Here is a 27,498-nt window from a genome sequence, read left to right as displayed (position 1 = left end):
ACCAAGCTAGGAAAACTACTCTGGAACTTCTAGTGGTGATTCCACCACTGCATCACTTATTTCGTCCCCAAACAATCATCACAGTGCAACTAGTAGCACTGATATCCCAAAGTATCTTGTTTTTAAATTTCCTTGACCTACATCACTGGGACCAGATTCTCCTTTGCAGCATTACAAAGTACTTTTGAAAGTCCAGTTTCAAAAGAATTTCTCTGCGTAAACTGGGGTGCAGGGAGGTCAGTTTAAGAAATATGCAACCAAAGCAACAGCTCTCATGGGAAACTATTCATGTAGTTAGATCCTGGATTTAGTGGCCAATGTAAATCAGTTATTGCTAACATTGAAAGAGTCATAAAACTGTGAACCCTGCGATACATGAATGGGACTACTTACATTCACTATTTTATGGTGGTAAGACAATATTCCTAAGAAGTAAACAGTGTTATATAAAACTTTTAAAAGTAAAATATTACCCTTTTATGTCTTGAACCATCACAGCTGGCATCAGGTAGTTAACTAGATTAGTTTTTAATATACTAAGCATACCATCTTAATATTCATATACGATATAGCAGCACTAGCTCTTAAGTGTGGACAAAAGTAAACTTGTCTCTTTACTCAGCATGCAGTTTGTGGCAATTCTGTTAAGGAAGAGACAGGGTTGTATGTACAGTAACAATGCTTTGCTGTTCTCAACAAGGCCTCTTGACATTCCATGCCATTCCTGTTCACTATTTCAGGATTATCTGTGAGAAGAAAAAAAAAACATGTATGACTTTCAATGCAATATTTTATTGGAATATTGGAATATTTAATTCTACTGGAACACTTAATTCTTATCAATGCTATTATTTTTCTCCTTTTTTAATAGTTTAAATTTAAAAATTCCACTAGCACATAGAAGTGCATTCACTTCACTTCATTTAGGATTTTTGCAAGTTAAAATATATATTGCATGCAATTTTTTTAACAACAGTAATGTTAATTAATTTTCAAAGCGCATGAGAGACCAAACCATGGATATTTAATCTCATTTTATATGCTAAATGTTGTTTGGAAATAAGTTACGTATTCAAAATCAAAGCACCTGATTTGGATTTTATTTCAGAATTATAACCACTGTTTCTTGGATTCGATTGGACTGAAAAGGCTGATTTTTCTCCTTACAAGTTACAATTGATTAACCTCAATACAACAGACTGATATAACTTTTAATAATTTTTAGAACATGATTTTTAATAACTTTTTTGGACTGTTTTCAGATTGTTTTATCGCTTTTAAAAAAATTTGTAGTTTGAAGCTTCATATTCGAAAGTCTTGTTATATGTTCACATACACACTATAAAGACAGAATTTGGAATAACCTAGGACAGTCAATATATCATGTTTTAATCATATTTTATAAAATTGGATCAACACATTATCCTAGGAAACGAACCATACAATTTAATACTAGAAATAAACATGATTTTTTTTCCTGGGATGTTGTTTTTTTAAAAAAATCTTTCTTAGATCTTTTAATCAACTGTTTGCATGATCTATATGTGTATATATGTTTATGCTAATATGGTGTATGTATGCAATATAAAGACAAATAATTTACTAACACAGAAAAGTATTGGTTGAATGTTTCGCTTCATTTTTTGCCTGCAATAAACCTAGCCACTGCAGTTGATAAACCATAATTTATGATTTAACATAGTGTGTGAATCTTTGATAGGCAGACTATTTTACAATAAACAAATGTAGTTGTATGGAAAAAATTAAGCAAGTTTCATGGAGTGTATTCCTATTCTTCCTTGAAGATTTTTTCTGGCTCAGAAATATTCTTATATAATGGAAGATATTGAAGCTGGAAAGTAGCTGGATAATTCAGTAAGACAACACTCTGGAATAACCATTAAGTGCTTGCAGGAAAAATAGATAAAAGGTTTGGAAATAATCTTCTCAGTACTCTAACTTGGATATTATTGAGAAACTGTAGGGTGATCTCAAACATATAATATATGCAAGGACACCTAGGAATATTTCTAAACTAGAAAAGTTCTGTAAGAATGAGTGGGAAACTATTCCAAAAGAACAGAAAGTTTCTTGGCCTCTGGTGAAGATGGCCAACTGACGACATGCCCAAGGAGAGATCCCTGGGGCTCCCTGAAGGGTTTTTCTCTGACTGTCACTTTTTCTACTTACCACCAGAAGGAACTGGCATTCCTTTAGTTTATATTATTCTCCCGGGTTAGGGAGAACCCTAGAATCATCCCACAAGATCCTCCATACAGCACGCAGCTTCAGGTGTGTTTTGGAGCAAGCTGGTGAGCCAGTGAATGGGGGCCAAGGCTGCAATCACTATGCTGTTTAAAAAACCAGCCGTTTTGGAATTTATTTTTCAAATGGACATTAAGTTGTGCTTTTTATTCCTTAATCACTTTTAAGGACTATTAATCTTTATTAAGCTAAGAGAAGCTCTCTTTAGTCACAGCTTGTTATTCCTTGTTGAAGATCTGTGCCATTTTGGGGATTTCTTTATTGTTAAACAACAAGGAAGAAGGTTGCTGAAGGCAAGTTAAAATAAGGAAGTGTGGAGTACTTTTTTTTCAACTTTGATGGAGAAATATAAGGGTAAAAAATTATGGTTTTAGTTTATTATTTTTCAGTAATTTGTAGCTTGGTTTGCTTAACTGCGGGTGGCTAAAACGCTTTGATTTTTATGAATCCTGACCGGCCAATAATTTTTAAATGATCTACCAAAAATCTAAAGAGGGAGTTAAAAAGATGGAGGAGCAAATTATTAGAGATGTATTTGAAAATTTTATAGTTTATATAGGCCATTTATGTTCCAAGGATGTTAAAAAAACCCTACTCAAATTACTTCAGAGATGCAATTATGTATAGGAAGCTACCAAACCACTGAGGCAATTTCACAAGTAGCTGACAATGCAAATGACTCAATTGCAATCTTGGAATATAAACCTGACACCTATATAAATATAAACCGCCCAACACAATTGAAAAAAGAGTTCCAAGAAAATCTGCAATTTTCAAGAGGACAGGTATGGGACTTTTTCTTCATGGATACTAATAAGGTTGAGAAATCCTTGAGAAAAAGTTGATCCTTGACTGCAAAAGTTGATGGAGTTAGCAGAGATGGCTAAACTGACTGCTTTGATTAAAGAAAAACACAATTAGTTTTGTTTCTATTTGGAAACCGCTTCTGGACTTTGTGCTTGAGGTAGAAAAAAATGAAACTTTGATTTTTGATTTTACTGATTAGATAGGTTTGTTGTTATAGAAATGGCTAGTTTATACTACTATGTAAAAGTAAAAACTTTACTTTTGATGTTATTATCTTATTCTACTGCACCAGAGGGAGTTGGAAGTCAACGCCTTTTTTCCTCTTTTTCCTCCTTTTTCCACACTTTACCTTTCCCTTTCCCTCCCCTATTTTTCCTATTTTCTTTTGTATTTTATATTATAAACTAATAAAAAGAGAGAAATCCTTGAGAAAAAGAGAATTTATAATTACTTGATAGACATTCCAGAGAAGAAAAAGTTTATTCTATGAAAATAAAATGGGAGGAGTGACTTAATGAGTTAATTGGAATTAGGATAGGTTTTTATCAGTTTGATAAATGTACTTGAAAGTTTTAATGTAAAGTGGTTTTAGGAATTGCTTAAGATATATCTATCTTAAGCAATTCCTAAAGCTTGTAAGATTTTATTGAAAGTGTATTTGAAAGTATCTGCTAATAGGAAGTTAAAAAAAGATTAACTTAAAAAAACTTTAAAGTCTTTAAATGGATATTCTGTGAAGATAACTTGGAGTTATTTAAATTGAATTAGTCAATTGGAGTTGGATTTTTATTAGTCTGATCTATGTAATTGAAAGAAAGCTTTAATGCAGCTTTATTTTGTTTGTGTTTATAAAGTGAGTTTGAAAATGGTTTTTTCTTTCATATATAATTTTTGAGTAATTTTTAAAGCTTGTAAAATATTACTGAAAATGAATTTTAAAGTATGTATGTTAAGAGGCAGTTTAAAAAGATCTATTAAAACTTATTGATTTTGGAAATGTTTTTAAAGAAATGTTTAGTGTTTTAAAATGTATGAAAAGTGGTTTTTTTCTCTTTAAAAAGGTTAAAGAATCTGAAAGAATATAGTGAATTTTGTTAACATAAATGGTAATAGTTTATAACATTTCTAAAGACTATTAAGTGCAAAAAGAAATATATAATTTCCACAGCAAGGAAGAGAAAGCGAAGATGGTTAAATTGATTGCTCTATTCAAAGAAGATAATATATTTAATTATGGTTTTTTATTGGAAATCGCTTCTGGATTTTTGCTTGCGATAAAAAAAAAACACTTCGATTTTGGTTTTGCCGATTAGATATATTTGTTGTTATAGAAATAGCTAGTATATATTAATGTGTAAAAAGTTGAGGCTGTAATACTGCTATCTTCCACTGAGCAAAAAAGAGTTGGAAGTCACCTTCTGTTTTCCCCTTTTACCTTACATTTTCTTTTCCTGCCCCTTTTCCCTTCTCCTAGTTTCCTTTTATTTTCCTTTGTATTTCCCATTTTGATAAATTAAAAAAAAAATTGAAAACAAAAGAGCAGAAAGATTCTTACTGCCTACAGAAACATTTGGAAACTATTATTTCTGCCAAAGGAGATGTCATAATGTACCAACTGAACTTGTGTCCAAATGTCCATGTGTACTATATTAACTCTTTTCTTATTCTCCGTAAATAATTGCATATAATAAATTTGCATTCAAATTTGAAGAACTATGTCCTTTTAAAAGCTGTGGTGGTGCAGTAATTAGAATGCAGTATTGCCAGCTAATTCTGCTGACTGCTGACTGTCAGCAGTTCGATTCCTTTGATTCTGACCGGCTCAAGGTTGACTCAGCCTTCCATCCATCCAAGGTTGGTAAAATGAGGACCCAGATTGTTGGGGGCAATATGCTGACTGTGTAAACTGCTTTGAGAGGGCTGTAAAGCACTATGAAGCGGTGTATAAGTCTAAGTGCTATCGTTATTGCTAAGTGCTATTTTTAACTTAGTATGTAGAGGTTGTGTCGAATTTCATTCCTCAAAATATCCAATTTGACCATGAGAATTGAAACTTTTGCATACAACCAAACGGTAGCACAAGAAATGTTCTTATTGCACTCAAAGACATAATTAACACTTGTGTATTTGTGGTGGTGAAGAGTATCCAAAACTACAAAAAAATATAATAAACCAGACTGATGATGCACAACATACAGAATGGATGGAGAGCAGGATTGTGCTAACTATTACATATGCATATTTTGCCTGAGCACAGATCAAGAATACACATACATGGTCTAAGAGAGACCATCACGAGACCGTCTACTAAGAATTAAGCAACGTTTCTTTAAGGAGCAGCTTTGTTGCTCCTCAGCAAACCCCCCATCTTTACAAACGCGGAGGGGATTCTAACACAGGAAGAAGCAAATTCTCTAGAGCTATGGATTGCCAAAAAAACCAAAAACAAACAGAGGAAACGGAGATGAGGTAAAAGGGTGGGAATTTTGAACTAGCTAAGGAATAGGGGAAATAGAACTGCTCTGCCTTCAATCTTCCTGACAAATTTACATTCACTTGCTAACAAGATGGATGAAATATTCCTTTTAAACAGATGCAATTACGATTTTCACAGCACAGCTGCCCTATGCTTTATTGAAACCTGGTTACATGATGATATTGATGATAACAGCATGCAAATTCCAGGGTTTCAGAGACATTGGGAGGCAAGCTGTTCCACTGGTTAACTGTTCTCACCATTAAGAAATTTCTCCTTAGTTGAAAATTGGGTCTCCCTCTGATGAGCTTCTACCCATTGCTTCTTACCCTGACTTCAGGTACTTTGGAGAATAAATCAACCCCTTCTTGCCTGTGACAGCCCTTCGAGTATTGGAAGATGGTTTTCATATCACCCCTAAGTCTTCTCTTTGTTAGGCTACTTCCCTTAGTTCGTTATACAGTTTAGCCTCCAGGCTCCTTATTATCGTTGTTGCTCTTCTCTGCACTCTTTCTAGGCTTCAGTATCTTTTTTGTATCATAGTGGCCAGAACTGGACACAGTTCTGTGTCATCTTACTAATGCAGTATAAAGCAGTACTATGATTTCTCGTGAGCTTTATACTATCCCTATGTTGATGCAGCCCAGGACTGCATTGGCTTTTTTGGCAGCTGCAACACACTGTTGGCTCCTACTTAGGTGATGGGACATCCCTCCCACAATTACTACCGGAGCAAAATATCACTTATTATGTAGCTGTGCATTTGGTTTTTCCTGCCTAAGTGCCGGACCTTATTTTTCTCACCACTGAACTGCATCTTTTATTGACTAGGGCCCAATGCTCAAGAGCCTTCTGAATATTGAGTCTATCTTCTGAAGTGTTAGCAATTCCTCCCAGCCTGGTGCCATTTGCAAGTCTGATGAGTTCTCCTTCTATTCCCTCATCTAGATCATTTATGAAGATGTTGAAGGAGTGGGCCAAAGACAGAAACTTGAGGTGTCCCACTGTATGTTTGTCTCCATGTAGAATTGTTCCATTGAGGACCACACACTGAGTGTGGTTGGCCAGTCAATTGCAAAGTCATGTGGTGGTACTGGTGGTACTATCAATCTCACATTCTTCTACTTTATCAAGAATAGGCTGTGGTCTACATTATTAAATGTCTTATTGAAGTCTAAGTATACTATTTCCACAACATTTCTTTGCTTCATTAATTTAGTCTCTTTATGAAGAAAGACAAATGTTTGTTTGGCATGACCTGCTTTTTAGAAACCAATGTTGTCTTCTAGAGATCACCTTGTTCATTTCTAGGTGCTTATAAATCCACTGCTTGATTATCTTTTCCAAGATTTTCCTCAGGTATTGATGTTAAGCTGATTGGGCTGTAGTTTCCTGGATCCAAGGTTCATTAACATGTTTTGTTAATTTGGCATGAGACAGTCTTCAAAATTTTGGAACATTCATATAAATTTTAGTTACTTTTCTATTACATGAAAATTCATCTGGACAATACAATTGGATTTAATGCACTGAAAGATCCATAATTATTTGTTACTATAATTGCCTACTATAATGATAATGTGTTCACTGAGTGTTTGAAGTTATGATAGTGCTGTATGCAGAGACTGATAGCCGGTCCTCAAAGTTGTAGCCACTGCGGTCATGTTATTGTGATTCAGGTGATTGGCAACTGGCTCATAATTTTAACAGTTGCAGTGTCCTGTAGTAGTCTTGTAGTATCTTGTGTGAACTTCTCAAAGGGGAATTGCAATAGATCTGTGGAGGTCGCATAATCTTGTATAACAGGAGCTATCAATAGAACCACAGAATCAGATTTGATAATAATTTGAGGTCATCTAGTCCAACTTGTATGCTGAATTCAAGATCCACTACGACATCTTTGACAGATGAATGACTGTCCAGCCTCAGTTTAAAGAGTTCTAGTGAAGGAGAACCACAATGTCATGTTCCAGTGATAACTTCCGTTATGTTTAACCTCCTTCCTTCTAATCTGAATTCACTAGCTATCCCACTGGAGCAATAAAAAGGAAATCCATTCCTTCTTTTTGAAAGCCTGTCAGATATTTGAAGATTGCTATCATACCTTCCTTCAGTTTCCTCTTTGGGTTAAACTTACTCAGATCCTTCACTATTCCCCACAGAGCTTCATTTTCAGAATTCACCATCTTGGTAACCTTCATCTGGACTTGCTTCCAATTTGGTTTTTGAACAGTGGTGCCCAGAATTCCACAGGGTATTCCAAAAGGAATCTGATCAGGATTTAATTCAATGGAATGGTTATTTCCTTGTTTCTATGCTTCTATTAAAGCAAATCTTTTCTGAAAATATGGGTTGGATTTGTTCCCCTCCTGTTATGAGGGATCACATTTGATGAGCTGTCAGTTTTGAAACTGGCAGGTAGTATGCCACCTGAGCAGGTGAGACCACAAGCAAAACCAGGTAAGATAGACTTGTATGATGCAGTCCCAATCTTAACAGGGTGCCCTGGTCCAGGATGCACCAGCAACTTCAGAGCAATGAACTCAGCTACTCAGGAAGCAAGGACAACACATCTTCTTCAACTGTATCTGCATCTGGGACTATTTTGGAGCTATTGACAGGATCTTGCTCTCCATCAAAAAGAATTCTCCACCAGCCTGTATCCCTGCTTTATTCTCTCTTTCTGGGACTCTGACTTGGACTGGCTTATGGAACTCTCTAGTGTTTGAATCCTAGACTGACACAGTTTAAGCTTGTTTTATTTCTGCCATCTTGCCTCTTTTCCTGAACCTGCACACCACGGACAAATGAAAACTGCAGTTCTGTTATGTTTCCCATACAGAAGGGGAGTCTACAGGGCCATTAAATTATTGAAGCTATTTGTTAAAATTCGGAGTGAAAAGATGCAAGAGGTCACGATGAACACAATTTGGGCTGTGCAGTGCAGCTTTATGCTAGGCAGGGATATGCAGACCAAAGCTTTGCTGTTTATCAGGTCATTAAGAAATGTATGAATGTGAGAAAGTTGTTGATTTACATAAAGTGTTTGCAAATAAACTTGAATTATGGAATGAATTGCATGAATTTGGAATTGAAGGTTGCTTGCTGTACATAAAAGCAGTATCTAGTGGAAATAAAACATGCATGAGAACAAATGGTCAGCTCCTGAATGTAGCATACTGAAATATTGAAGCTAAAAAAATATATGTTAAGACATAGCAATTGTCCCACCAAGTTAAGATTTAATGCTGAGCTTATTAGGAGCAGATAGGAAAGTGTTTGATGCCATTTAACATAGTTTTATATATGCCTATTGATCTCTTCTCCTATAGCATACAGGTGAATATTAAAAACAAATGTTCTAATGCAAATAATTCTAGAAATTTGTTACATCTCTCAAGAAATCCTAAGTAAGTTACAAAATTTCATACTTGTTTTTTTTCAATTACAAAGATTACAAAGGAGTAAGTTTGGCATTACATAGACAACCAAGAATTTTGTGACATGTTAAATAAATATACTACGGTATGTGCTTTTAGTCCAGCATTTGAAGAATTCTAGTGCTGGAGGCTAGATTCCAGAGGAAGGTAGTAATTAGAGCATAGGTTAACTGGAAACTTTAGATCAGTCCCTATCTCTCAGTCAATCTATTTCACAGGCTTATTGTTTTAAGAAAAAATTGGATCTTGAATTCCTCGAGCAAAGGTGAGATACAAATCTCAATAACACATAAACAAACAAAAATTCTCAGTTATAGAGCCGCGGTGGCACAGTGGTTAGAATGCAGTACTGCAGGCTACTTCTGCTGACTGCCGGCTGCCAGCAGTTCGATTCTCACTGGCTCAAGGTTGATTCAGGCTTCAATCCTTCCAAGGTTGGTAAAATGAAGACCCAGATTGTTGGGGGCAATAGGCTGACTTTGTAAACAGTTTAGAGAGGGCTATAAAGCACTGTGAAGCGGTATATAAGTCTAAGTGCTATTACTATTGCTATATTGAGATGATATGATAAATATGAATACATATTCATCATTTCTGACATTGCAGAAACAAACAGGGATATGGAAATACCATTAAATATGCTTGTATAAGAATAAAAAGAGAAACAAAAAGAGATATTCTTATTAGAACTTAATTAAGTTAATTAATTAATTATTAGAAGCCCTCCCTGGATCCAGCTGTATTAGCAAATTATCGTCCTGTCTCCAACCTTCGCTTTGTTGCAAAGGTTGTTGAGAGTGTGGTTGCACGACAACTGCCTCAGTACCTGGATGAATCGAATTATCTAGATCCGTTCCAGTCGGGATTCAGGCCCGGGTACAGCACAGAGACAGCATTGGTCGCATTGGTTGATGATCTCTGGAGGGCTCGAGACAGGGGTTGCTCCTCAGTCCTTGTCCTATTAGACCTCTCAGCGGCTTTTGATACCATCGATCATGATATCATGCTGCACCGGTTGGAAGGGTTGGGGGTGGGGGGCACTGTTCTACAGTGGTTCTCCTCCTTTCTCTCTGACCAGTCGCAGTCTGTGTTGACAGGGGGGCAGAGGTCGACCCCGAGGCCCCTTATATGTGGGGTGCCACAAGGATCGGTCCTCTCGCCCCTTCTATTCAACATTTATGTGAAGCCGCTGGGTGAGATCATCCGTGGTTTTGGGGTGAAGTACCATCAGTACGCTGATGACACCCAGCTGTACATCTCCACCCCAGACCACCCCAATGATGCCCTCGAGGTGATGTCCCGGTGCCTGGAGGCCGTACGGATCTGGATGGGGAGGAACAAACTCAGACTCAACCCATCCAAGACCGAGTGGCTGTGGTTTCCGTCGTCCCTATATAGTCAGTTGGCGCTATCTCTGACTATTGGGGGCGAGTCGTTGGCCCCCACAGATGGGGTTCGCAACTTGGGCATCCTCCTGGACTCACGGCTGTCTTTTGAAGAGCATATGACGGCCGTAGCCAGGAGGACTTTTTATCAGGTTCGCCTGATTCGCCAGTTGCATCCCTTTCTGGATCGGGACTCGTTACGCACGGTCACTCACGCCCTTGTCACCTCACGCCTGGATTATTGTAATGCTCTCTACATGGGGCTCCCCTTGAGAAGCACCCGAAGGCTCCAACTGGTCCAGAATGCGGCCGCGCGGGTGGTAATGGGAGCAATGTGGCGCTCTCATGTAACCCCCCTCCTGCGCAAGCTGCACTGGCTCCCAGTGGTCTTCCGGGTGCGCTTCAAGGTTTTGGTTACTATCTTTAGAGCGCTCCATGGCTCAGGACCAGGGTACTTACGAGACTGCCTCCTGCCACCAATAGCCTCTCACCGACCAGTTCGCTCCCATAGAGAGGGACTCCTCAGGGTGCCGTCGGCCAAACAATGTCGACTGACGGCCCCCAGGGGGAGAGCCTTTTCTGTGGGGGCACCTACCATCTGGAACGGGCTTCCCCCGGAGTTACGAAACATCCAAGACTTACGCATTTTCCGCCGAGCCCTGAAAACATTTCTATTCCAACAAGCTGGTCTGGCCTAACTCTCCCTTTTTAATTGGCTTTTAAACTGTCTTTTAAATTGGGTTTTAAACCTCTTTAGATAAATTTGGATGTTTTTTAATCTTTGAGCCTAAATTACTTAATCTGTTTCTTAATAGTTTTTAACTTCTATATGTATTTGTATTTATTATGGCTGTTCACCGCCCTGAGTCCTTCGGGAGTAGGGCAGTATACAAATATGAAAAATAAATAAATAAATAAAATTACAGACTACCTTGAAAGTTAGACATATGGATATAGCTTTTCTGTTTCAGATGACCAAGCATTTTGAATACTGCTGTTATAAACAAGGTAGGTACTGGTGAGTCTAGGGCAGAAAGCTGAATCATAACAACAATGATCTAAATCAAGGATAGAAAAAGTGATAGTATAGCCCAAAAGAAATTCTGTATATTTCCTATTGTTTGATGAGGAACATTCTATAGGCATGTACATCAACTAGATACAAATCCATATTCTTCCAGACTGTCTACAAAAATATAATTGGAGAATTTATCAAAAATGTTATTTAGGTACTTATTTCCATGTATGGTGGACCTGTCCCAGGGTAATTGAATTTTGGAAACTTATTCAGAGGTGGTTGTTAGAAATTACTGGATACAAATTACAACTGAAACCTGAACTTTACTTACTAAAGCTTAGGCCAGATAAAATAGGCACTAACAAATGGTATCTGATTGTCTATATTACAACTGCAGCAAGAATATGTCTCGCCCAAAATTGGAAGGGAAAAGACCTACCGTCTGAAGATTTGATTTTAGGGAAAATTATGGAATGTGCAGAAGCAGATAGGCTAACAAATATTTTAAGAGATCACAAAGATTCTGCATTATTTCCAATGTTGGGACCTATGGTATGTTTGGTTAAATAACAGAATAAAAAGAGGACAATGTTAGCTTAGTTTTTATTTCTCATTTGTATATTTGGATTGAAGGTAAAGTATTGTGTAAGGTTCTCACCGCTATCTGTTTGTTGATAAATTTTCTGTTTGTATTTTTTTTTAAGAAATTAAATTTATAAATAAAAATAAAATAAAATAAAATTACTGCATGCGATCAGCAAATGTTTTTTTTAAAAAAAGATGTTATTTAGATTATATACACTGCTCAAAAAAAATAAAGGGAACACAAGCAGAAGACATCCGAGATCTGAATGAATGAAATAGCCTTATTAAATACTTTGTTCGTTACATACAGTAGTTTTGTGTTCCCTTTAGTTGTTTGAGCAGTGTATAAACTACTGTATGTAAAGAACAAAGTATTTAATAAGGCTATTTCATTCATTCAGATCTCGGATGTCTTCTGCTTGTGTTCCCTTTATTTTTTTGAGTAGTATATATTACATTCATATTGTTACAGTACTTAACCTATAATTCTGTAATTCTGTGCCAGTACTTTTTACTTGATTTTCACATTTCCAAAACCAAAAAATGACCCAAAAAAAAGCATTACTAAGAGCTCAAATATTTATTTATTTATTTATTTATTTATTTATTTATTTATTCAAATTTCTATACCGCCCTTCTCCTTTCGGACTCAGGGCGGTGAACAGCCAAGATAAAAACATCTATACAAAACATCACAGTTTAAAAATAAAGTTAAAATAATTTATAATTTGGCCCATAATTTAAAACTTGTCAATTAAAATCAATATTAAAATTTTAAAAACTAACCCTAAAATCAAGACAGACCGGCTAACTGGAAAAAATGAGTTTTTAGGGCCCGACGAAAAATCCGAAGGTCGGAGATCACTCGTATCTCTGGGGGTAGATTGTTCCATAGGGTAGGTGCCACCACAGAGAAGGCTCTCCTCCTGGGGGTCGTCAGCCGGCATTGTCTGGCCGACGGCACCCTGAGGAGGCCCTCTCTGTGGGAGCGAACCGGCCGGTGGGAGGCTATTGGTGGCAGAAGGCGGTCCCGTAAGTACCCTGGCCCTAAGCCATGGAGCGCTTTAAAGGTGATCACCAACACCTTGAAGCGCACCCGGAAGTCCACCGGAAGCCAATGCAGCTCGCGCAGGAGAGGAGTCACATGGGAGCGCCCCGTCGCTCCCATAATCCCCCGCGCAGCCGCACTCTGCACCAGTTGGAGCCTCCGGGTGTACCCCAAGGGGAGCCCCATGTAGAGAGCGTTACAATAGTCCAGACGAGAAGTGACGAGTGCTTGAGTGACCGTGCGTAGGGAGTCCCGGTCCAGAAAGGGGCGCAACTGGCGTATCAGGCGAACCTGACAAAAAGCCCCCCTGGCCACGGCTGTCATATGCCCTTCTAAAGACAGCCGCGCATCCAGGAGGACACCCAAGTTGCGGGCCCTCTCCGTGGGGGCCAATGATTCGCCCCCAATAACCAGCGATGGCGTCAGCTGGCTATACCGGGACGCCGGCAGCCACAGCCACTCGGTCTTGGAAGGGTTGAGTCGAAGCCTGTTTCTCCCCATCCAGACCCGCACGGCCTCCAGGCACTGGGACATCACTTCCAAGGCATCATTGGGATGGTCTGGGGTGGAAATGTACAGCTGAGTATCATCAGCGTACTGATGGAAGTCCACCCCAAAACCACGGATGATCTCACCCAGCGGCTTCACATAAATGTTGAACAGGAGGGGCGAGAGGACCGACCCTTGCGGCACCCCACAAACAAGGCGCCTTGGGGTCGACCGCTGCCCCCCTGTCAACACGGATTGCAACCGGTCAGAGAGATAGGAGGAGAACCACCGCAAAACGGTGCCCCCCACTCCCAGTCCCTCCAGCCGGCGCAACATGATACCATGGTCGATGGTATCAAAAGCCGCTGAGAGGTCTAATAGGACCAGGATAGAGGAAGAACCCCTATCCCGGGCCCTCCAGAGATCATCCACCAACGCGACCAATGCCGTTTCCGTGCTGTACCCAGGTCTGAAGCCGGACTGGAGCGGATCCAGATAGACAGCTTCATTTAACAGAGTTTGAATATTATCATATAAATTAATAGGATTAAAACTAATTTAAACTCGTTATCTGTGTTTGAAGAAAAAAAACTCTAGTAAGATAGTGTTCTATCAATTTATTCTATAATTTGAATTTAAGACTACTAAAAATGTCTATTTGTCACTTCATGTAAAGTAATGTTTACAATGGAGCTATATTTCATATTTTTCAAAGCCTTACAGAATTTTATTTGAATTTATGAAATTAATATATCAACATAAATGGGAAAAGTTACTTCTTTTTTGTGCAATGTATACTACTGCAAATTAGAGTTATGGATTGAAAATGAAATAAAAATAAATTATAAAATAACAAACTATTATAAATAAACTATACAATAATAAAATAAATAAATGGCAAAATGCTTTAAAATATACATGACACGCTAATCAAAACAAAAATACAGAAGCTATCTAATTAGCTTAGAAGTGGTAGTGGGTGTGGTATTCTCACTCAGTCTTCTATGTCCTTCCCATTTTAATCTCAGTTCTCCATAATGAGGCTGGTTGTACCATATGTTACCTTAGTAATATCAAATTCTGGAGTGCATCTCTTAATTGAATAGATATTTTAGATTTGACATATATTCTGGATTATATTCCTGCCTACAATTAATGCTGCAGTGTTACCACTTTCCTGTCTCAGCAAATAAGAAAGTCTACTCCAAAGCATCAGAACTTCGAATGCACAACAGAACATATGGACAACAGACAAAATCTCTTGTACATGGAAGTTTCCTATTCCGTATAAGGAACTGTGATTTAAACATGGCCCTTCTCTCAAATTCTCTTTGGACAGCAACGATGATTTCTTAATCCGTTTCCTCTGATGGATATGTCTGGTTAGGCCTAGCATGACTAGGTTCACTAGACTGAGATCTCTCTCTAACTCAAGGAAGGATACAAATCAGCATTTGATATCTTAATGGTTTATTCAGGTTAAGATATTTACTAAACAAATTACTGATGACGGATTCTCTGTGAAAATATTTTAAATATATATTTTTAACAAAACAACACAAAATAAAATCTTTGGATCAATTTGAAAGTTTATCAACTAACCTACAATATAAACTATGGAAAGCTGTAATTTCCATACTATGTAAACAAACCTGTTTACTGTTACAATGTAGTGTCTACCCATCTGTTAGTTTCCTTATTTCAGAGAAGTACTCTTTCTGTAGACAAGGGGAACATGAAATAGATGACACACTGGGGTCAGCAGCAGTAACGGGTTCCTCTTACCTTCGCTACGGTTCGTTACCGATTCGGAACTGCCCCAAACTGGGGCGAACCGGTAGAAACCCACTACAGGTCAGCAGCAACAGTTCAACAACTAATAATCTTTCTTTGTACTGGAGCTTAGAAACTACAGGTATTCTATAGTAAGTCAATCACTTCTTTCTCTTTTTAAGCTTTCATATTGATTGTCAATCACAGTACTCACTATATCTTAGTATAACGTTTGCTGGTAAAGATACAATTGTTAACATTGTCTGGAAGGTACATACATAACATGTGCATGATGTACCACAAACCATGGACAGTTGCGTGCATAATTTTAGTGGCTTCTGTAAAGCATGAAGGCTAATTTGCATTAGGAATGCCCCCTGGTTTATAATGCCTTCTAATCAAACAAATGATGGAACTAACTATAGTTCCCAAGTTGTACCTGCTTGCAACGGAAGTCAGAAGTCTAAGTAGCAGGCACTGGCATACTTCTTAATTGCTCTAAAACACATCATAATTTAATGGTTCATGTGAATCCGTTCACTGTGTCCTAGATGTAATTTTGCCCATGTTCAAAAGATTTTCACTCTCTATAAGACAGAATCTAAAAATTGGCAATTAACTGAGACTAAAGGATTGTTGGTAGCTAACTGTACAATTATCTAATACCAGTCAGATTTACTAAATGACTTTAGCCTGATCTCTTTCTCTCAGTCCAACTTAATTTTACAGGGGTGTTTCAGGAAAAAGAATTGGAGAAAGGAACGTTGTATAGGGCCCTTTAAACTGCTACAGGAAATATGATCTTATGTTAGACTTTAAGATTAAGGAGAATCTGGAGAATGAATATGTGAAGTCTTGCATAATCCAATGGGCAAAGAACTTTCAGTGTAGTATAATTTTATTTATTATATTTATTTATTTATTTGTTTAGACTTATTTCTCCGGTTTAGAACCTTTCTCCGAGAGAACTCAGGGCGGCTCACAACAATAAAACAGAAAAATAAAACAAAAACTCCAGGTTAAAAGTTACACATAAAATCCCTAAAATCAATTAAAATCCATTTTAAAAACCCCCATCAGTCCAGGCCGGCCAGGCGAAATAGCCACGTTTTTAGTTCGCGGCGGAAAGAGCGAGGGTTGGGGGGCATCTGGAGCTCCAGGGGGAGTTGATTCCAGAGGGTAGATGCACCCACAGAAAAGGCCCGCTCCCTAGGAGTCGCCAGCCGACACTGTCTGGCCGACGGCATCCCGAGTAGGCCCTCTCTGTGGGAACGCACCGGGCGATGGGGAGCTGTTGCTGGCCGCAGAACAATGCTTGAACAATGAGAAAATGTGTGGATGAAGGGCTTAACATTTACATCAAACTATAATTTTCAATCTTTTTTTTATAAAACAATGTATGGATAGTATCTAACACCAGATAAAGTGTCAAAAATATATAAAGCTATTTCAAATGTATGGTGGAAATGTAAATGTAAAGCAAGAACTTTTTATCACTTTTGCTGGACATGTGACATAGCAGAATATTACCGGGGTAAGATTCATATTTTAATGCAGAAGATTCTTAAAGTGGAATATAAAAATAAAACCAGAGACTTTTCTTTTAGGCTTAATGGACAAAGAATTTGGAAAAAAAAAAGGAACTTTGTTATATATGTTGACAGCAGCAAGAACGCTTTATGCACAAAAGCAGAAAGATACCTTAATTCCTACAAAGAATGACTTGCTGAAAAACTGATGGAACTAGCAGAGATGGCTAAATTGATTGCCTTAATCAAAGAAAAGAACACATCTAATTTTGTTTCTACTTGGAAACTGCTTCTGGATTTTGTGCTTGAGATGGGGGGGAGGGATATGAAACTTTGACTTTGGGTTTTGCTGATTCAATTGGTTTGTTATTATAAAAATGGCTAATATATATATCAGCATGTAAAAGTAAAAAAAAATTGAGGCTGTAATGTTATTATTCCATTCTACTGCGCTAAAAAGAGTCAGAAGCCTTTCCCTCCCCATTTACCCTCCCCATTTTTCTATTCCCCTTTCCATTTCCCCACTATTTTAATTTTCTTTTGTATTTTACATCCTGATAAACTTAATAAAAATGTAACTGACAAAACGGGTGTCTATTATTCACTGACTGCATGTCCTGCATGATGATTTTTGAAAAAAAAAACTATTGTTCTATGACATTATGACATGATAAAAAAATTACTTTTTGAATGTAGCATGAATTCACTTATGTGTGTAATATTACCTGTATTTCTTTAGCACTTGTTTCATTTTACATTACTTTCACAATGAATTATACAGTATCTGAATTTCACATTCTTTTATTTTTCTTGGATACTGCCGTGCAAGAATACTGCACTGACCCTCTACTTCAGTAAAGTTTTTTTTTTTTTAATTTGATTTATATGCCGCCCTTCTCCGGAGACTCAGGGCGGCTTACAATGCTTTAAGCAATAGCCTTCATTCTTTTGTATATTTTATACAAAGTCAGCTTATTGCCCCCATAAACTGGGTCCTCATTTCACCTACCTTAGAAAGGATGGAAGGCTGAGTCAACCTTGAGCCTTGGAGAGATTCGAACCAGCAGAAATTGCAGGCAGCTGTGTTAATAACAGGGTGCACTAAACCCTTGTACTATCAAGGCTCTATCAAGTTAAATTACCTAATGATTTTATATATTACTTTATGATTCACTGATTAAGAAAATAAAACTGGAAATTAGTTGAACCTATTGACATTTGACAGGACTCATAAGGAAACAGTTCTAAAAACATAGTTAATTATATGCCTGTCTAGATTCTGTTAACCATTTGTAGAAGAGTTGGGGGGTTGTCTCAGTTTTCTACTAGCTTTTATCTGGCAGAAAGAACATTCCTTAAACTCATGTCAGAGCAGCCTGAAGACAAAGAAATCTAACAAACTCTAATGCTTCTAAACCTGGAACCTGTCGGAACCTATCATTTCCCCTCCCACCAACTAATCTCAACTGTCAATAAAGGTCCTTCCATCTCCCACAGCATCCAATACAACTGATGATGCTTCCAGAATAGGAAGCGAAACATCTTGTTTTTCCTCCAAAAAAATCAGTCCAGTTGCCTTTTCAAAATAAAAACCACTTTTGATACTGACAAGCTCTAATTTGAAAGAACAGGCTGTAATGCTTTTGTGTTTGGATATTTAAAAACTTCTCCCACGCATTCACTGAGAAGTAACACATTTAGAATAGCTGTACATATTGTCAGTTTAGCACTTTTTATTGGCTTTGGGTTTTGTAAAAATAGATTAATTTCATAAAATGTTCCAGAAATAATTGGTTAATACAGCGCAGTATGTTTGCCAAAATGGCAGCAAAGTTTAAGAAGCAAGATAAAATAGGGCGACACAACCAATATATATCCTTAGTTTTAGTACTTTAAAATATTGAAAATGTGAGCTGTTTCTTTTGTTAATCCACTCCAAAGAACGTTTAATTCAATGAGAACCCAGGAAAGAAGTTCCTTATGTAATTATTCTATACATGAAGAATGGGAACAGCAGATGTTTTCTAAAGCCCTTTTTAATAAAGTTCCTATAATAATGGTACTTCTATGTTCGCCTGGACTTCTACTGCTACTAATAATAATTCTAATTACCTTTTCAATAGTTTCGTTAATTTAGAAGCATTTCCTATACACTGTGAGAATTTGAAGGAAGGAAACAGCAACAACATGCAGCCACAGAGAATGGAAATACAACTGCAGGTCCAATCAGGAATTGCTTCACTTCCATTTTACAAACATGAAAAAGGAATAACTTTCTCTAAGCCTCATTAGGTTTATAGACAGGAATTATGTCTATTAATGTAGATATAACTCCTATTTGAGGATTACTTTTACCATGAATAGAAGCAGTTAAATACAGAAAAAAAGCAGAAAGAAAAGAGCAATATTGTGAATGATTATTAGACATGATTCTTAGGGCTAAATAGAGCTGCCATGTTTAAAATGCTAAAAAAAAAGGATGGAGGGGATGATTAGGTAAAAGAGAAACTCTTAACTCTTTGCTGCCACCAAGTGATCATCCATAAATTTGCAGCCCACATTAAAAATCCCACTGAATCTTGCAATTATAGTATGTATGCAAGCTTCCGTAAAAATACGGTACATAGAAATGTTCTTCAGCCTCAATCTTTTAAGTCTGTTTTTGCTTTAAAAGGTTAAATAATTAATTACAATTATAGTCTGGAGAAAAGATAGTTAATACTTAAATTTAAAAGTTAATTGGATGATAACAAAATCAGCACTAAAATGGCTACTGAGCAGCTAGTATTAGAGACACACATACACACCAAAAAAAAATACATAGAAAGCCACATCCTTATTTGCCATAAATGTTAACTCTAAATAAGTGCAACCTGTCCATAAATATTAAACAATTACTTCAAAGAAAAGTCTGATGGGTAAAAAACATGAAGAAAAAAATTCTCCTGAGAGAATTTTTTTTAAAGAAATACCAGCACTCATTTAGAGTTTGGGATTTGTGAAATGAAAGAAAGCTTTAAAAGAGGCAAACCTGATTGGCTGAGGCTGCTGCAGCGAAGGGGACACTTGCTGTAGGAGCTGTTGGTGCAGAGACAGTGGCGGACGTAGCGCTGTGCATCATGGAAACTTTCAGGAGGGGAGCCAATGAAGCGGTGTGGGTAGCATTATGGCAATGGAAGTGGAATTTTGGCATGGTGAATATCAGAGCAGCAAGCCATCATATGTTAAACCAGCAGATGGCATGCAATCACAATGCAAAGCAAGAAAGCATGGTAGAGAAATAAAACAAAAGGGAAAATAGCTTATTACACGTACGATTTAAAGGAGTCATAGTTATCAGCAATTCCCAGAAAAAAAATGTTTTAGGTATTTGTTAATGTTATCCAAATATTGGGTAATGTTTTGATATTCTTCCTATAGTTTCAATATTTGAAAAAAGCTGGTACGTGAATCTTTATGGAACTGTGATTATCTAGAGGATGATCTAGATCTGGAGTTACCATATCTCATGCTGTTCTAGAAAGCTCCTTCCAAAAAGAAGGAAGCAGGGGAGCCTTACTTGAGAGGAAGATGTTAGTGTATTTTCTCTGTATATTCTACACAGTATTTTTCTGAAAACATGTGCTCTAAATTGATTTTAAGTTAGCAGTGCATAATGACTTTCTCATGAAGCATTCATCATCATCTCCTTTTAATGACCCCATAATCCCTTGTGGGGTGGAGTCTGGGCAACTGAATGGAGCTGAGTGTTTACTGGCTGGATGCCCTTCCTGTCACCAATGCAGTTATATTCAGAAGATATATTCTCTATGTGCCCAGAGAGAAAAATATCTGCCTCTACCAAGGACCTTTTCCAGACTGAGTGCCCAAAGCGTGCCTGAACCCCCCAAATGCAATGCGTATGTGCCCCCGCTCATGCATCCCGTGCATCCATGTGTGGCCCCCTGCATGCACCCAATGCCCCAGGCATGTGCCGCTGAGCCTGTATTCACCACGACCCCCCCCCGCATGTGCACGTGCCCCCTGCATGCGCCCCGACCCCCACGCATGTGTGGCAGAGACCTGAAGACCAGCTGGCCAGCGGGAGGTGTATGCGCATGCGTGGCAGGGCCGAGCTGGGACGACGGCTCGCATGCTCACAGAGAGGGTGCTGCAAGCCACCTCTGGCACGCGTGCCATACGTTCGCCATTACAGACCTAGGATCAAACTCACAGCCTCCTCATTGTGAAGCGACAGCTCCACCTCCAGACCACTGCACCACTCATGAAACATTCATCCTCCTTCCAAATTAGCCTGTTTCATTGGAATGGAGTAGGGAACAATTTCCCTGTTATTGCCCTACCTTTCCCTATATAAAACTTGCCTGTCTATTCTTTTAATGCTTCTCAACATCTTCACTTATAGACAGCAATGACTAATGGAGTAAAAGCCACAGGGACAACACCTTCACAATCAGCATGTTTATGTTGCTAAGGGTTACTGTTAGAAATTCTGCACTACAGAACAAACAGTGCACAATCCACATGTGCTTTTCTGCTTAACTTCGATAAGAAAACAGGAAACTTTATACAGAGAAAAGGACATAGAGTGTATGCCATAGATGCAAGTACAAACTTGAAAACACTGCCATCTACTGGTTGGATACTGTTGTACTTGTTGCAAAAAATACACGAACAATGTATTCCAACAGTTACCTTTCTATAATTTTAATGTGGGTTCCAGCAACTGCATCACTCACAAAGAAGAAGTTACTTTGTCTTGCTACCTAATACTTTGCAATCCTTTTTGAAATAGTGCCTTTTGCCATCCTCAGGCAATATGGCCAGCTTATTTTTAATCAAAACTACATTTCAGTCTATTTCTGTCTCCTTTTTTATGTCAATTCCCAAAGAAATCATCTACTAAAATAATGGCTCCTTTATCTGTTATCGGTTTTTTAGCTTATTTCTAAAGATTCTGATTCAATTTATTGATTATGATTCTATGTTCTATTGAATGTAGCATAACTTATGTTAACGTGCATAGTATTATGATGTATGTCTCTAACTGGCTCTTTCCCTGTGTAATTCCCTATCATTTGCAGGTCCTGCTTTCCTGGACAATTCTGCAGGACCAAGAAGCATTACTAAGCATGTCAGTCTTGTTCTGCTTCTTTTATACTACCAACACTGTTTTATTCAACTTTTTTTTTACCAACACTTGCTGAGGCTGATTCACATTTTTGAGGTACAATGTCCAATATGACTTCTTGCTTCCAACATATTCCTCCCTCCCTTTTATTTCTTAGCATTTTGTATCTGCTTCCATCACAGCCTTTGCTATTATTTAATCACCTGTTTCTTAGGCTTCCGCACCGAGTTTGTGAATAGATCCAGGATGTTTTCTCAGAAACAAAGCAGAAGAGCCTGACCATGCTTTCAGGAATATTTCTCAACTTCTTAATCTTGACTATAGCCCTCACACACTCTGGGAATCTGCTATACAAAGACTTACTGGGTTCACCTCTGCTTAGCTTCTGAGCATGTGCAAAGTCAGCTAAATCCCCTCATATATAGTTTACATAATGAAGTAAACTATATATATCTGTGATGGCGAACCTATGGCATGCGTAGCGCCCTCTCTGTGGGCACGCGAGCCGTTGCCCCAATTCAGCTCCGCCAGCTGGTCGTCGGGTCTCTGCTGCGCATGCACAGGGTGTGTGGAGGGCCGTGTGTGTATGCACGGGGGTGGGGCACATGCAGGGCGTGTGCACATGTGCAGGGATGGGGCACATGGGAGAGCATGCATGCACATGGGTACACATGCATTGCCTTTTGGGGGTTCGGGCGCAGGTGCATGCTTTGGTTTGGGCGCACTCAGTCCAGAAAAGGTTAGCCATCACTGATATATATGGTAAAGTAAAAACTTTGGTAGTGATCGTATAAAGTGATAGGCTCATGTAAAATTCTTTGGCAACAAAATAGAAGTTTTGCTTTATTCTTTTTTGACTTCCTAGTATATATCTATGAGAAAACAGTGTTTAAAAAAGGTAGCAGAAATTGTATCCCAACCTTTCTTTCTTCCCAGGCTGTTTGATAAATAAATATTGAGAGTTCATTATTTCATGAGCACCTTAAATAGCTTATATTTAAAATTCAAATATTAGTTCAATTTTTTATTACGTTCATGAATAGTATTCTAACATAATGGCAATCATTTGATAAAGATTGAGATACTTCATTCTATATTGTAATTTCCTAACAGTGAAGTTTCATTATTATACTGAAGTAAAAATATAATGAACTTCCTAATCTTGGAAATGGAAAAATGTAGCTATTAAAACAACCTGAATTTGAATTTATATTTTCTTTTGACTTTTTATTTTATATATGTGTGAGCCTTTGTGTGTGTTATGTATATTTGTGTATATATACGTGTGTATGTGTAGATATACACACTCACATTTATGGTCCTATAAACACACTTAATTTATTTTATAATACATTAGATATAACCTAACTACTATCTAAAATTATTTTATACAGTCTCAACAAGGAAAGTGAAGATTATAATAATTAATTTTGATTCTTTTTTCCACATATAAGTAAAGTGGGTTATGAGAAAGTTGAGGGCATCTGGGAAACACAATCTAAAACCTTGATTTTAAGACAGAAGTACTAAGGCTGGAAATTCAAACAGCACCCTAATAATGTGATTACTCAAAATTAATTTGAAAAAAGTTTGTTGGACAAATGGCTAAATTAGAAAAGGGGAATTTTCTAATGTTTCAAAATTGAAAACTGTACTTCTATATATCATTGAATTAAATGAGAATTACTTCTTAAAAAGCACTTCTAGGACTGCAATGCTAAATAGCTTTATACTAGCTTCAAATGAAATATATTTAATGATTATTTTTTCTGCAAATATTAAGATAACATTTCTGGGAAATACTGATAAAAACTTTTTCTACAACACAGCGGAAAAAAAAAGTAGGCATACCACTATGAAACTTCAAAATACTAATGAAGTTAAATTGCTTTCTTCAATAGTTTGTCACACAATAATGCTCGCATTATAAAATATACGTTAAAAAAAGCAAAAGCACATTGAACTTCATGATATAAGTGCATTTTGCAGTAGGACTGGTATTGCAAATGATGATGCATCTAAGTAGCCGGGTTTTATTTCTTTTTTTAAAAAAATAAATGTCAAATGTTTTAACAATTCGAGCGAAAATTCAAAATAACCATTTATGTCTAATTTATATTTTAATTCTCCAAACAAAGAAAGGTAGAGAATATTATTAAAAAGAGATCAATAAATAAGTTTGAAACCTACCAATACTGGTAGCAGGTGTCATGCACAAAACTGACCCTGTTTCATGCAATGGTAGGTGAAAAAAGGTGAATAAAGGGAAGAAACAGGTTAGCTGTTTAGAGTTAACATTCAAAGATCCAAGCATCCCAAGGAAAAACCAAAGTGAGTTAAATAGAAATTCAAAAAGGCTATTCATAGCTTCATTGCTATTCTAAAACATTTCATTTCTATGTACAAATCTGTATAAATATACATCAAATGAAATTCTTTACTACAGTCAATGATCAGATGTTATCAATATAATATGTTATGTATCATAATCTGTACAGCAAACATTTCATTTAATATTGAACAATAGGACATTCTCATTAAAAAGAATTCAGTTTGAATAGAATATATAACAATAACTGTTTTACAATGATTTACAGTGATCTCTATTCCTGCCAGCCTGGTGTCATCTGCAAATGTATATTAGTTCCCCTTCTATTCCCTCATCTAAGTCATTTATGAAGATATTGAAGAGTACTGGGCCTAAGGCAAAACCTTGGGGTACCCACAGCTTACTTCCCTCCATGTAGAGAAGTAGTTCCATTAAGGACTACATATTGAGTGCGGTTTGTCAGCCAGTTACAAATCCATCTGGTGATGATGCTGTCTATTCCACATTTTTCTAACTTACTAAGAAGAAGGTTGTGATCTACTTTGTCAAATGCTTTACTGAAATCTAAGTATACTATGTCCACAGCATTTTGCTGGACCACTAATTTAGTCACTTTGTCAAAGAATGAAATGAGATTTGTTTAGCATGATCTGTTTTTGACAATCTATGTTGGCTGGCTTCTGGTTATAACTTTGCTTGCTTCTAGGTGTTCACAAATCTGTAGCTTGACTATCTTTTCCAAGATCTTCCTAGGTATTGATGTCAGGCTGATTGGTCTGTAGTTTTCTGGATCCATTTTTTCCCTTTTTTGAAGATGGGAATCGCATCAACTCTTTTCCAATCCTCCGGTAGCTCCCTGGTGCTTCAGGATCTTTGAAAGATATAGTTCAAAGGTTCCAAGATCACATCTGCCACCTCCTTCAGAACTCTGGGATGTAATCCATCTGGTTCTGGTGACTTGAACTCATCTAGGGTGGACAGGTGTTCTCTTACCATTTTCTTGTCTATTTTAATGTGTACTCCTAGTCTGTCTTTTACTGTTCTGTTCTTGGTAAAGGTTGGGCTGTTTTTTTCCCTTTGTATGAAGACAGATGCAAAGAATGAATTAAGCAACTCTCTTTTCTCACTGCTGCCCATCACTTCCTTGCCATCTTCTCCCATTAGTGGACTGATTGTTTCCTTGACTTTTTTCTTGTTTTTTACATGTTGAAAGAAACTTTTTTAAAATTATCTTTGATTTTTGTTGCAAGTCTTAGTTCATGATGAACCTTAGTTTTCTTGACTTCATCTTTGCAGATTCAAGCTATATGCTGGCATTCTGCCTTAGTTATGTGTCCCTCCTTCCATTTTTTATACTAATCCTTTTTTGCCTTAAGCACCTTAGTATTATGCACCATTCAAACTGACAGAACTTGTATGTATGAAACAACTATGCACCAAAATGTGTACGTGTGTACAGTATTGTTAAAATGTTTTTCTAGAATATTCTGCTTGTTAACACTGGTTCATTTGGGACCTAGGGTCAAACTGTAGGTTACAGTTTACTATTATATTCATAAGAAATGGTGATTTTCATATTCACATTTTGTTCTCTTAATGGCATGATATGGTTTTCTTTTGAGGTCACTTTTATGTTACAAATACGATCAGATCAGAATTTGATGGATAGATATCTATGGGTTATTGCAACAAAGCAATCTGTATACATATTTATCAATGAATCATTGTCTTAATGTATGCAATAGACACATAACCATGGGCACAGAACTGATTCTGCATTGGTGATTTTTTTAAAAAAAGTGAGAATTTTTTAAAATGTCTTCATTGGAGCATAAGGGAAGGAAACTGATGTTTGCTGGGAAGGGAAATCATGGGGCAGATTAACATTAGGCAAATAGTTCTCAAAAACTTTTAAGATCCTTCTAGCAAATATTAAAATGGCAGACAAAGCAGGAAAAAGAATGAAGATAAGAGTAAGACATGTAATTTAATTTACAGTGATAGAACATTCTTCTTATCTTATTCTATGCTATTGCCAGATTTCATAGCCTTTCTGAAACTTTCTCATATGACGTTAGTACATGGGGGCCTCAAGTTACCATCAATTGTGATAGTAGATGGACAGCGTAACAGATATGAAACAGAATTTTTGCCTCTGGAAAGGAATAAAAGAGTAGCCTTCTGTATCCATTAGAAATAGAGAAGGAGAAGGTAAGCCCACCTCACAAGATAATTGTTCAGAGGAAAAACAGAATAGGAACCAGAAGCATAATATATAGATAGTCCTCAATTTACAACAGTTCATTTAGTGGCCATTCAAAATTACAAATGGCACTGAATAAAGTGAATTATGATCATTTTTCACAATTACAACCTTTACAGCATCCCCATGGTCATGTGATCAAAATTCAGATGCTTGGCAACTGATTCGTATTTATGACTGTTGCTCCATCCTGGGATCACGTGATTACCCTTTGTGATCTTATGACAAGGGGGAAACCAGATTCACTTACCAACCGGGTTACTAATTTAACAACTTCAGTGATTCACTTAACAATTGTGGCAAGAAATGTCATAAAATGGGGCAAAACTCACTTAACAAATGTCTCGCTTAACAACAGAAATTTTGGGCTCAATCATAAATCAAGGACTACTTGTACTCTGAGTTTGGGTTGTACAAAATAAAGGCAGGATATAGTAACAACCACAAAAGCAATGTATTCCCAGTAAATCTTAATATATTTGCTATGTCCTTCTGAGTTCTTCTAAATCCTTAAAATATCTATTTACTGATATTTTAAGAAAAATATTTTCTATGTAGAAAATATCTATACAGAACATATATAGTTCTTCAAAGATGCCAAAGAACTGAGACAAAACCCCAAAGTGCTTTTTCAGGAGGCAACTGGACTTTCTTGTTTTTTCTTTGAAAACATTTTGCTTCTCATCCAAGAAGCTTCTTCAGCTCTGATTGGATGGTGGGGAATGGAAGGATTTATATTCCTTGCAGAAAGTCCAGTTGCCTCCTGAAAAAGCACCTTTGGGACAATCATGACCTGGATGACTGAGGATCTCTACAAACTGAAGCAAGAACATGCCTCTTTCCAAAAGACTGTTGAAAGACTAAGGTTAATCAAATGGTTCAGACTGAAAACTTTTTGATCCTCTTTACGCACTTCTAAACATTTTATAATATTCTTCGGAAATATTAAAAGTTTTTTTT

The 27,498-nt window shown here is 37.1% G+C and overlaps 1 protein-coding gene across 10 annotated transcripts in view; it reads right to left on the bottom strand.

The window, feature by feature from the left end:
* Positions 1–618: 618 nt before the first annotated feature.
* Positions 619–27,498, bottom strand: part of MBNL2 (muscleblind like splicing regulator 2) — a 48,590-nt gene continuing 21,710 nt past the window's right edge. For 6 of the 10 annotated variants that reach the window (XM_070944043.1, XM_070944046.1, XM_070944049.1 and 3 more), the window contains one exon: positions 619–746. In XM_070944043.1, the coding sequence (XP_070800144.1) occupies positions 619–746 (128 nt within the window). Of the gene's footprint in view, positions 747–19,846; positions 19,942–24,136; positions 24,173–27,498 lie in introns of all 10 variants that reach the window. The other 4 variants (XM_070944044.1, XM_070944047.1, XM_070944050.1 and 1 more) reach the window with 2 other exon arrangements.

This window comes from Pituophis catenifer, unplaced genomic scaffold, assembly GCF_029215685.1.
Source record: "Pituophis catenifer annectens isolate HBS135680 unplaced genomic scaffold, rPitCat1.0.hap2 SCAF_4, whole genome shotgun sequence".
Lineage (NCBI taxonomy): Eukaryota > Metazoa > Chordata > Lepidosauria > Squamata > Colubridae > Pituophis > Pituophis catenifer.
This window is presented reverse-complemented; position numbering and strand designations above follow the sequence as displayed.